General features: G+C 39.5%; 1 protein-coding gene across 2 annotated transcripts; it reads left to right on the top strand.

Annotated features, from left to right (window-relative positions):
• Window positions 1-378: 378 nt before the first annotated feature.
• tefa (TEF transcription factor, PAR bZIP family member a) lies at window positions 379-10,376 on the top strand. Of its 2 annotated transcripts, XM_010895521.4 has the most exons (6): window positions 379-659; window positions 6,382-6,507; window positions 7,065-7,433; window positions 7,904-8,124; window positions 8,347-8,558; window positions 8,923-10,376. In XM_010895521.4, the coding sequence occupies exons 1-6, from the start codon at window positions 584-586 to the stop codon at window positions 8,942-8,944; spliced, it is 1,026 nt and encodes a 341-aa protein (XP_010893823.2). In that variant the 5' UTR covers window positions 379-583; the 3' UTR covers window positions 8,945-10,376. The 2 variants fall into 2 exon arrangements, with proteins under 2 accessions (XP_010893823.2, XP_010893824.1); XM_010895522.4 differs by lacking the exon at window positions 6,382-6,507 and having other exon boundaries at window positions 381-659.
• The last annotated feature ends 1,333 nt before the right edge of the window (window positions 10,377-11,709 follow it).

Genomic DNA, 11,709 nt, shown 5'->3' on the forward strand with positions numbered 1-11,709 from the left:
ATCAGCATTTTTTGTTACTGTCTTCCTATAACCTGCCTGGTGTTGTGATGAGATTTTGGATGCCCTGCAAATGTAGGGTGTGTAGCCTACCAGAAAGCAACGGGGGGAAAAGCACCCTACATTTCCTGAAAGTTGATATGTCCTTGCATACATATTCAAAATAAAACATTTGTTTTTAGAAGCATTCTAGTTTCTTATGCTGTTAATCCCTTTTAAATACATGCCTATTAGGTCAAACTAGTTTTCTTCAGTATGATTTATTTCATAACAAGGACTTGCGCAGATCTTTTGCTTAGGTAATCCTGTCTGGAAACTCTTCCGAATGTCTTTCGCCAGTTAGATGGGCAACCGCTTAACCCTTTTATGACACTCTGTTCTTGTTTTTTTTACTTGTGCAGCACGCATACCTGGGAGTGATTGGCTAGATCAGCCAAACTGGGAGAGTCGTGAAAAGGAGGAGGAATATTGAATACCGTGTTGTCGTCAAGAAACTTTTTGTAGTATTCTACGTAGCCAACTAAAATCTCGTTTTACAAGTGCCTTTTTGTCTGTTTTACTTACACGCGCTGAGAGAAGTTGAGAAATGTCTTCTATTGAGATTCCTGAGATTTTCAAAGCTCTACTTGAGGGCCCCTTCACTATTCCTACCTTAGATAACGGTAAGACGAAAATTCATCTTAATTTTATGTGCAACTCTCGATCATTTGTATCGCGCTTGAATGATCAATAATATTTGTTTCCGCGGCGCGGTTAATCCTCGTCCAACACTAGATTACAACTCAAAACTTAATAAATTCATTTGTTGCGAACATCAACAAAATGTAAGTTAAAGCCTATATATTTTACTATAAATAGCGATGATATAGCCTAACAGATGTTGGGTTGATTTCCCTGCATGTTCTATAACCCCAATACCATATTTCCGCGCCTCTGTGTCTCACTTCAGTTTGGCAATTAGGTCACAAGATTGACTTCTGATTAAATCAACGTGCAAGCATCACGTGCATACCAACGTGAAACGTGTTTTTCTCAAAACTGAAATTACCGTGGAGAGCATGGGCTATCACATTTCACTTGGATGATGTGTGGAACCCGGGTCATTACTCGTGCATGCTGTTTTCAATGCTCTCAGAAGTTTCAGATACTTTCATTTTTTTCCATAAATAATTTTTAACGTATATATATTCTGGTTGCAGTACAGTCACGTGTATGCATATGTGGAGATCATGCTAGAAGTGAGAAAATAATGCCGCTTTATTCTAAGTCAAAACGTGGGGCACGGTCGACGTTTTTGTAGTCCATGCTTCTTGTTCGGTGATTGGTCAACAGAAGAGGCGTGAACAATGTGCTGAATTTTTAAATTAAGTGTTTGCTTATTTAACCAGAGATGGTAGTACAGCGCGGATTCCAAATCATTATTGTAATTATTTATCAGTCAATAATTCAGTATGATCTGGTATGGAAATGTACATTGTAATTGATAATGTTTTTTCTACAGTATTTTTTTACTGGATAGGCCTGTCAATTCTGTTCCAATGGATTCTGAAAGAACAGAAGAGACGTGTTCCCAGGAGTTTAATTGGTATTGAAGAGGTTTATGCGAGCAGGGCAAACAACCAAAGCTAGGACATCTCTAAAACATAGGAAAATAAAATGCTGACCCATCTAAACTCGAATGACTCCATTCAGAAATGACCGTAACATTGGTCCATTATGTGACATTTAGCAACAAGCTTACTCACCTAAACTTACAAAAGCAAATATCTCATTACTACTCTCAATACACAGCTTAAAGGGCAGTTATTTATTTTTTGAAGATATTCAGGCATTAGGTTGCTTTATTTGACAGAAAAATTTTGATTTAAAATGAGGATCCATTGTAAGTCTTTTGGAGGCAGCGTCCTAGTCCACGGAACCAAATTAGGACACTTTTTAATTATTTATTTTTTAAACATTTCTGTTGATTTGCTTTTGTAACATGATGGCCTAAAGCATCCAAAGCTTAAACAACCTGAACTACATGAAAATAAGGGGCTGTCTGACATCCATTCAAACAATAAGTATTATCACCTGTAGTCTAGCTGACACAGCACACTGGCCAAAAATCTATAGACTGAAACATACTGCAGGGTCCCCTGTCTCATTATCTTATTAATTTAGAGTATTTTAAGGCAGTGTAATTGAGTGTGTTTTAGTTGTGGCTGCAGCTTTGTTACTAGAGAAAATAACCTTATCTGTGGGTGCCTTTGTGAAATCTACATTTAAAATGTTACAGTTTTGGTCATTTAGCAGATGCGCTAATCCAGAGCAACTCACTTTTATTGCATTCATTTTAAGATGGCTTGGTTGGACAACCATTGTACACTCTACTCCGATTGCTTAGGTCATGTGTTTGTAGGACATGACAGATGGGACATGCCAAGGAGGTGCCATTACAACTATTACACATGTCATGCCCAGGTTAGAAGGTGCCTGCAGCACAGATCCGGAAACAGCTAATGTACCAAAGACAATAAAGCCCAAGTATAAGACATGTATGTTGATGTTGGGACATCCTCTTACAGTTCCTAATTGCTGTATGTCTCTTCTGCTCTGTATGTAAAACTTGGTTGAAAATAAATAGCTTTGATTTTTCTTTTTAGTGTGTCAAAATTACGGAATGACATTTCAAACTCATTAGAGCAGAGTCATGTGGGTGGTGCCTTTAATAGCCTGGTGGTTTCATGCCTGTCTTGGTGGTAACTCTGATACACACTTGGCTCTGTCTTTCAAGTGAGACAAATATGCACATACGAAAGCCGATTTCCAGTGCAAAATTAACTGTGGGACTGTATATACTGCTGCATTTTAGGTTCATAGAATACTCTCCGTTAATCTGACAGTAAGGGCAAGGAGTCTGATATAATTGCTCCTCCACAGTCATTTCATCTGGGGTAAATTGAGTTAGTCGTGAGTGAACCGGCCCGGGGCAGGCAATAGGAATATACCCGGCTAAAGGGTATCTAACAAGTTGTCTGCAGAATCGGGTCTTCCTGAAGTCTGTTTTTCCGAAGTTCAGATCCAAAAACTCAGATCCAAAAAAAAAAGTTCAGATCCAAAAACTGGTTGAACAAGAAGAGTGATAAAAAGCTTGGCAAGATATGCCTCAGAGAAAACGTTTTAATCTTCGATTCTCCAGCACCAACCTCGTGGAGTTGTTGCACTGAGGCAAGGACATAATAACAAATAGCATATTACAATAATAGGAGCGGAGAGAAATTGAGTAGGGTGGCTTGGGGTTAAACGCCTCTCTGGGTTAACCCCCCGCCCTTCCACACATTCCTTGGCAACCAAGGAATGTGTGGAACATTTTATTTCCACACATTCCCTTGTTGCCACTACTCTTGTTCATCTAGAAAATGTTGTCGAATCATCTCAACTGATCAAGCAATTCCACCAAAACGATTATGACATCAGTTGATCTTATTTCTTGTCATTTAGAAAACATTGTCATGTGATGTGATGAAGTTAAACCTATAAACTGATTTTTGATGTCAATAGGAAGGTCTTAGGCTAAGTTATCCAATTCTTCAGATAAAAATTAGAATACTTTTTTATAGCAATCCTATTTTTCCCCAGGGGGTATTTTACCCCTGAGAATATATTGGCAATATATAACAAAATTATAACAAAGAATGTGCTGAAATATAACAAAGGTTCAAGATATAGCCTAATGTAAGTCGTTTTTAGATAAATGGCTAGTTTACTGACCATATATTAACATCTAATATAATAGGCCTATCAAATGGCGTTGTTGAATGAATTGCTCAGTATTATTGATTTATTGTTTTTAACTTGATACTTTCACACGGTTTACAAAACATATTTAAAAATAGTCATCAAAAGTTATTTGAAATTGTAATAAATGTTATACATAGAATTTTGCCTTTGGATATTGGAATGTGCAATATCAGGATTAAAATTGGTTTTGTTAACTCGCTTAAATACTGCTATCAAGATTGAAATATTTTCAATGGTATTGATTACACTGATAGAATGATTTTGATACCTAAATATGGAACATTGCTTTTTTGAGTCCGAAAATACATATTTCCCTTCTAATCTGGGCGGCGTTTCCCCCCAAGTTTGCCTACATTCTACCCAGTATACATACAATTGTAGGCAACATTTTACTTATGGTGTGTTTTGTTATACTATTTTATTTTATTGTATTTGATATCTTATTTTTTTATGAAGTAGTTCATTGTTTTGTAATATGAATGGGTCTTTTTTTTTAACATGCGCTAGTCTTTCTCACATTTTATTTCTCAACTAGGCGAAACCATTTGAAATGCGCTTGCTGGAAGAAATGTGCTCCCTAAAGAATCTGATTTGATCACCCCCCCCCCCCCCCCCCCCCCCCCCACTTATTGTACCTTAAGCTGAGAATGAGTTGAGCAATGGCAGACAAGTTGTGCAAGTCGCGTTGCAGTATACTCATTATTATTACTACACAAGATACGACTGAAAATATGTAGTGCGTCAAAATAGTAGCCTTGACCTATGAACCGGATCAGGAGAATGCAAGACAGTCACAAGTCTTTTACCTGCTCACATTATACAGAGCCTGTAGGCCTTTATGATTGATCAGTAATCACAGAAATGTATTGGGGATCCCAAATTAGTAAAACATCTCTGAAGGATTGTTTAATGTATAGCCATCTTAAGAAGGCACTCTAGGGTTTTGTGCACAATAAGTTTGTTTGGAATACCGGACAAAGTTGCTGTCTCTGGTCAATGTATCCACCTGCAAAATTGTTGGACTCTAGCCCTGTAATGCCTTAAGATGCAGTCTGCTACATTTGGAATTAACAAAATGTTTTTTAAAACATATGTAAGATGATGTTTTCTGCATAATCTGTAAGTAGAGTGACAATGGCCATGAAATATCAAGTATGAAAGCGAATGGTTTTGATGACGTCTGCCCATACAGTACCCTGTCTAAGGTTTTGACACACCTACGCATTCAAGGGTATTTCTTTATTTTTACAATTTTCTCATTGTAGAAGAATTGTTACAGTCAAAAATATGAAATAACACATGGAACAAATTAAAGTTAACAGCCTCAGAAATCGACAATTAACTGCACCTCAGATTGCAGCCCAAGTAAATGCTTCACGTAGTTCTAGGATTATACACATCTCAACATCAACTGTCCAGAGGAGACTGCATGAATCACGTTAATGGTTAAATTGCTGTAAGGAAACCTCTACTGAAGGACTTCGACAATAAGAAGAGACTTGCGGGGGCAAAAAACACAAGTAATGGACATTCGATTGGTGGAAATCTGACCTTTGGTCTGATTAGTCCAATTTTGAGATTTTTTTGCTTTCGACGGCCATGTCCTTATGATATGCGGAATCTGTAGACGGATGGTCTTTGTGTGTGGGATACTCACCGTGAAGCAGGGTGGAGGTGTGATAGGGTGGGGTGCTTTGCAGGTGAAACTGTTGGGGATTCATTTAGAATTCATGGTGCACACAACCAGCATTATGCAGTGATATGCCATCCCATATGGTTTGTGCTTTGTGGGAGCAGCATTTGTTCTTCAACAGGACAATGACCTCAAACTGTTGGATAAGCATTCCAGGTGACCGCCAATTAAGCTGGTTGAGAGAATGCAAAGATTGTGAAAGCTGTCGTCAAGGCAAAGGGTGGCCACTATATGAAGTGTATTTTATTTTCATCTATTTAACAGTTTTTTGGGTTGCTACATGATTCAATGTGTGTTCTTTCATAGTTTTAATGTCAACACTATTATTCTACAATGTGGAAAATGGTAATACCCCTGAATGAGTAGGTGTGTGCCAACTTTTGACTGTATGACATAGTATACAGTTTTAGGGGACCCGTTAAAGAGCAATACTTAATAAGCGCAAAACTTAATGATCGTATTTACGAAATTACGAGGTTGTATGAAGGCAGCCTGGCATATGCGGACATGGAATGGCTGGCCCCTCCCGACACGTTTTCTTAATTTAGTCAAGGTTACAAAAGAGCTGTAACTCTGTTAACCAATTAGACTTTACGCATTGCCTACGTCGGCCAATTAATGTTAATATTCATGACGGCAAAGAAAAAGAGCACCTATCAGAGCGCGTTGTACATTTTCTCTGGAGGTGCGGTTTCTTCTGTACATATTTTGTTCTATTTTGATATTTGGTTCGTACTCTTAAAATAAAATGTTCTTCTCTGTTACATTGTAATATTTAGTCCTATCGTGATTTCACTGTCTCGTGAAGGATAAGATTGTTTCACGGGAAGGATATTTTTATACGGTAACCTAGCCCGGGCTTCCTTGTTGACAGCCTGTCTTTAAATTATTGCGCACCCTATATCCAGCAAAAATGTCTGCAGAGCCGATCACCACCACACTAGAAACAACCATGGGTGCACGAGGTGCGTTTCCCGTGGTTTTGAAGAAGATAATGGAAATGCCCCCGCCGGTTTTACTGGAGGGCGATGATGGTAAGTCTAGATTATTCGTGGTGTCACGGTTGCACGCACTGTTTGCTATAGGCTACGAACTGAGAAGATTGAAGAGGCATAATATTTAGAGTATAAGAGGAATGTGTTATGGAGTAAATTAATATAGAATCAAACCATTCTAACTCCATTATCTTTAATATATACATTTCAGAAAGCATCATTGGGCAGTGTCAGTTCAGAACAAAGATAGTTTTGAACTCTTTAAGTGTTGTTTTACTGTTCCCATTGTTGCCCTCAGGGCACGATTGTAATGGGACTCTGGTTTCCCTTAAAAAAAAAAAGTTAATTACAGGCTTGTTCTCCAGCCTCACTACATCTAAGCTCTTCACCACTCAGTACACAAAACTACTTTTAGTAGGTTTCATAATTGATGTGTCGGGGTCCTCTAACACCAAGTCATAATTAACCGAGTTAAGGGGTTGGAGTCCCATATGGACCACTTATTGTAAACTGCCTTTCCTATACCTGCCATATCTCCACTGGGCCTCCAACCTGTCACAACATTCACCAAATGCTCTTCTGTGTTGCTGTCACAGACAACGACAAGGAGAAGCTGTTAACAGGTGAAAATGTGGATATGGGAGGAGAGAGCGGGATGGGTCCATCGGCTGCCCTAACCCCCGCCATCTGGGACAAGACCATCCCGTACAATGGTGAGACCTTTCACCTGGAGTACATGGACCTGGAGGAGTTCCTTATGGAGAATGGCATTCCCACTTCACCGTCGATCCTGGAAGATGCTCTTAACAAGGAGAATGAAGAGAAGGCAGAGCCCGTTACCACAGTAGCCAATCCGAAGACAGCTCCAGTTGCCCCCGTTGCCCTGCTATCTGTCCTGGAGCTGGACAATTGTGAGGAGGTGGAGGTGGCCACTGTCACCTCTCCTGATATCACAGCCAACACAGGTAAGTTACACCTGTGATATAACTGGAGCTTTATGATTCAGTGGTCTGTTACAGGGTTTTTACATGGATCATTGCACATATAATTACATTGTGTAGCGTGCAGTGCTAGTCACATTGTTTGTGCTTCTGTAGACGGTGCTAAATATTTTAGTTCTAGCTATTTTGAGTGGTCAAGATAACTGTTCAGTGTCAGCTGACCAATAGATGTGGGCTGGACTCCATTGAGGCCATCTTTATGAAATGTAGATGCCTTTCACTTAATGTCTGCCAATTTGTGTCACAAGATCGACTTTATTCTACTCCAGTTCAGTACATTTTAACAGGGTACATTGATTCTGGGACAGGACTTGCAGTATTTACAGTCTCACATAACAGAGGGTCCTATTTACATAAACCATACATAAACCAGATTATAGCATTCACCCGTCAACACAGATCGTATACTTGAACATGCCTTCCCTTCCCCAAAGAGGTGGTGACCGACAAGGACAGGCTGACCCCTGAACCGATTGACCCGGAGGAGATTGAGGTGGACGTGAACTTTAACCCGGACCCCACAGACCTGGTTCTGTCCAGCATTCCTGGAGGAGAACTTTTCAACCCACGCAAACACAAGTTCTCAGAAGACGAACTCAAACCACAGCCAATGATCAAGAAGGCTAAGAAAGTGTTTGTACCAGAGGATTCTAAAGTAGGTCAAGGACAGATTTTAAATTCCAAATGGAGAAATTTGATTACTTCATTGAAATTGCCCAGCTCCAAAAACACATTGTATTAAAAGGGTTTCAATGAGTTAATAACCACTGGCTGCATTAAAGCAGTGACATGGAAGAGGCATGGTTAAATCATCAACGTCACTCTCTGGTCTTGCTTTTTCCCCCATTTCAACCTTCTCTTACCTCTTCCTCACCAGGATGAGAAGTACTGGCAGAGGAGGAAGAAGAACAACGTGGCAGCAAAACGTTCTCGAGATGCACGGCGATTGAAGGAGAACCAGATCACGGTGCGGGCGGCGTTCCTTGAGCGAGAGAACATGGCGTTACGGCAGGAAGTGTCTGAGCTACGGAAAGACTTTGCCCGCAGCAAGAACGTTGTGGCTCGCTATGCTGCCAAATTCGGAGAGCTGTAAGGCACCAAGCACAGGCGACCACCAGTCATAGCAATAGCCAGTCCCTCCATTTTGGCCAGGTCACAATGTAGCTTTATTCTTAGTTTATTGTGGTCATGTGTCATAAATACCCACTATTACTCTAGTCACATTGCCTTCATACCAAACCATGAAAAAGGGACAGGAATTGACTACTGTATGACCTTATAGAAACAGTGCAGGAAAAGTTAAAATGACATCACATTAAGTTGTAAAAAGATGAGCATATTGTTTTACCACTGACATATTAAGTGTTAGAGTTAACCATTCTGTCTTCACCTCTTGTTAACTCCATTTTGTCCTTCTGGTAAATCATTTTGTTTTTCTCTTCTTTTTTTTAAGTGCGCCGCTGGAAGACCAGTAGAGATGTTGATCTATTCATTTATTTTTGTTATGGGTAAAATAAATAAATAAATCAAATACCTGAATAGCGGTAGATGGATCAGAAGAAGACAAAGAAGAGGAGTGTGCTTGTGTGGATGAGAGGGAATGATGGTGCCATGTATATATTTTGGAATAATATGTCTGATGGTAATTGTTTATTTTCATTTTAAACTTGTGCTGGTGAATTTAAGTATTTTGTTAAATGCAATTACTTTCATACTTTTGTACACAGTTGCCTTTCAAAGGCACAATGTTTCATATTTTGAAGGACGATGGTTGGTGGGGTGAAGATAAATAATATTTTTGTTAGTACAAATTTTCTTTTAATGTTATAAGGATTTACAATCTAACCATGACTTGTCTATTAGCAGTTCTGGTTTGCAATTACTTTGCTTCCTAGTTTCCCATTTAACAGTGATAGTTACAGGTCTATATGGTGATGGGTTTTCCATTATTCTATGGCTATTAAGTTCAGGTGTTAGTTTATTTTTTATTTTTTTTAAAGCACAGCAGTATCTGTTGGGAGTTTTAGGCTGGTTATAAAAATGGCTTCATGAAATGACTTTGAACAATATACTTTACTGTGAATCCAATAACTCAAGTTAATCAGGGTATTATTACTTCAGGGTAGTTGATTTATAACCATATTAGTAAGCCCTCAAACACAAATCTCTTCCTCAACATATTAACACTTGTTCCAAACTCTCTGTAATGCTCTTCAGTCTGTTGTCCAGTAGAATTGGATTGTTGTCTTTTAAAGGAACTATATTTTCTCTCCAAGTTCTCATTATTTAGTTTTCTATGAAGATGTGTTTCAAAAGGTTATGTACAGTATAGGATCCACTAATGCATGTAAATAGTAACAGGTATATTTTTTGAGGTCTTCTTTGTTTTGAAATATATTGACACAATACAAATATAAATAAGTTGACTTGGCATAGCTGGCATAACTGCATTGAAAGTTATGGCTGGGATGTTTATTTTGTACTAACTCCATGCAGATAAAGACAGCTTCCAAACTCAATGTTAAAAAAAGGTGACAGATGTGTGTGTGTGTGTGTGTGTGTGTGTGTGTGTTACTATGGAAATGAAAGACAGGAGTTGCTGTTAAAACAAAATTATAATCAAGGACGTTAAGTGTCTTTGGACCACTCAATGCGCTACCCAGTCGTCTTTAAAAGGCAATGCCTTGTGTTAACTATTACCTATCTGACACCAAAAACACATGTCTGGGTTCATGTATTCGGTGTGTTGCTCTTTGTTCCTTTTTTTTCAGTTAACAAGCCTGCTTTTCACTTTTCTAGTTCCTGCTGATGTAATAACGAAAAAAGAATTGGTTAAAGTGCTTCCTGCTCATGTTTTCTTAAGTATTGCTTTTTTATTTGGAATAAAGATGCATTCAGACTTTGCAATTGGTTGTTTTTTTGTTGCAAAAAGTTAATGCTGGTACGGGCAAGCTGGCTGAGGCAATGTAAGGGTTTGGACAATGTTCTGCTGGGAAACCTTGGGTCCTGCCATTCATGTGGATGTTATTTTGACACTTACCACCTACCTAAGCATTGTTGCAGACCATGTGAACACTTTCATGGCAACGGTGTTCCCTGATGGCATTGGCCTCTTTCAGCAGGATAATGCCCTGCCACAAAGCAAAAATGGTTCAGCAATGGTTCGAGGAACACAACAGTGACTTCAAAGTGTTGACTTGTCCTCCAAATTCCCCAGATCTCAATCTAATCGATCATCTGTAGAATGTGCTGGACAAACAAGTCTGATCCATGGAGGCCCGACCTCGCAACTCATTTGCTGCTAACGTCTTGGTGCCAGATTCCACAGAACACCTTCAGAAGTCTAGTGGAGTCCATGCCTCGACAGGTCAGGGCTGTTTTGGCGGCAAAAGGGGGACATACACAATATTAGGCAGGTGGTCTTAATGTTAGGGTTGATCGGTGTATGTAGACATGTCACAGTGGGGGGTTTTATGTAGCCACCAGATGGAGGCAAAGTCTTGATCTGACCACCTTTCTCTTCCCCAGGCAAACTTGGAAACACGTAGAGAGATGGGCGTAAGGGGAATGTTCTGTATGTCAGTGTTGTTGGTTGATTGTCTAGTTACATTTGTACAATACTTTTCTTTGTTACCTACCCTATGTGGTAGTTTTGTGTTACATCTTGAAGGCTTGTTTTGTTTCATTGAGTCCCAGAATTAGGACCCCCATGTTCTTTCCAATAAAACCTTTTTCTTGAGCATACCCCCGGATATCGGAATGAGGTTTTTAACTGCATGGCAACAAACTACATCCCCATGGTGACCTTGTTACACATTGTGGAAATTAATGTGGGTGGAACGTCCCCTGATAATTAGCTGAAGCAGTAGAGAACTATGTTTCGGACAACCGGTGACCAGTGGACACCATAGAAGATCTATTTCAATAGCTGGCTGTCGTTACTCTTGCCTAGTGATGCCATATGTAGGCCCTATTAGAGGGATACAAAGGGTGGAATAATGACTCTGGCCAGCCCCAAACTCCAGGGTCAGAAAGAACCCTCTGAGAGGAATGAGGCATGCCGAACTAGCAACTATATCCCAAAAATTACAGGGTGATGTCACAGAGGTTTACTTACAGGCCTTTGAAAGGACTACAATTAGAGAGAAGTGGCCCAAAGAGCAGTGAACAGGACTAAAATCTGCCTTTTTTAATTGGTCCAGCACAAAAGGCCTATATGGATCTAGATAATACAGCTGCA

Source organism: Esox lucius, chromosome 5 (assembly GCF_011004845.1).
Source record: "Esox lucius isolate fEsoLuc1 chromosome 5, fEsoLuc1.pri, whole genome shotgun sequence".
Taxonomy (NCBI): domain Eukaryota; kingdom Metazoa; phylum Chordata; class Actinopteri; order Esociformes; family Esocidae; genus Esox; species Esox lucius.

Excerpts from the sequence above, each read along its gene's own strand:
- tefa (XM_010895521.4), top strand. The coding sequence starts at position 584 with ATGTCTTCTATTGAGATTCCTGAGATTTTCAAAGCTCTACTTGAGGGC. Across the intron at positions 6,508-7,064 it reads TTTACTGGAGGGCGATGATG|ACAACGACAAGGAGAAGCTG; the intron begins GTAAGTCTAGAT and ends TTGCTGTCACAG. Across the intron at positions 8,559-8,922 it reads GCTGCCAAATTCGGAGAGCT|TGCGCCGCTGGAAGACCAGT; the intron begins GTAAGGCACCAA and ends CTTTTTTTTAAG.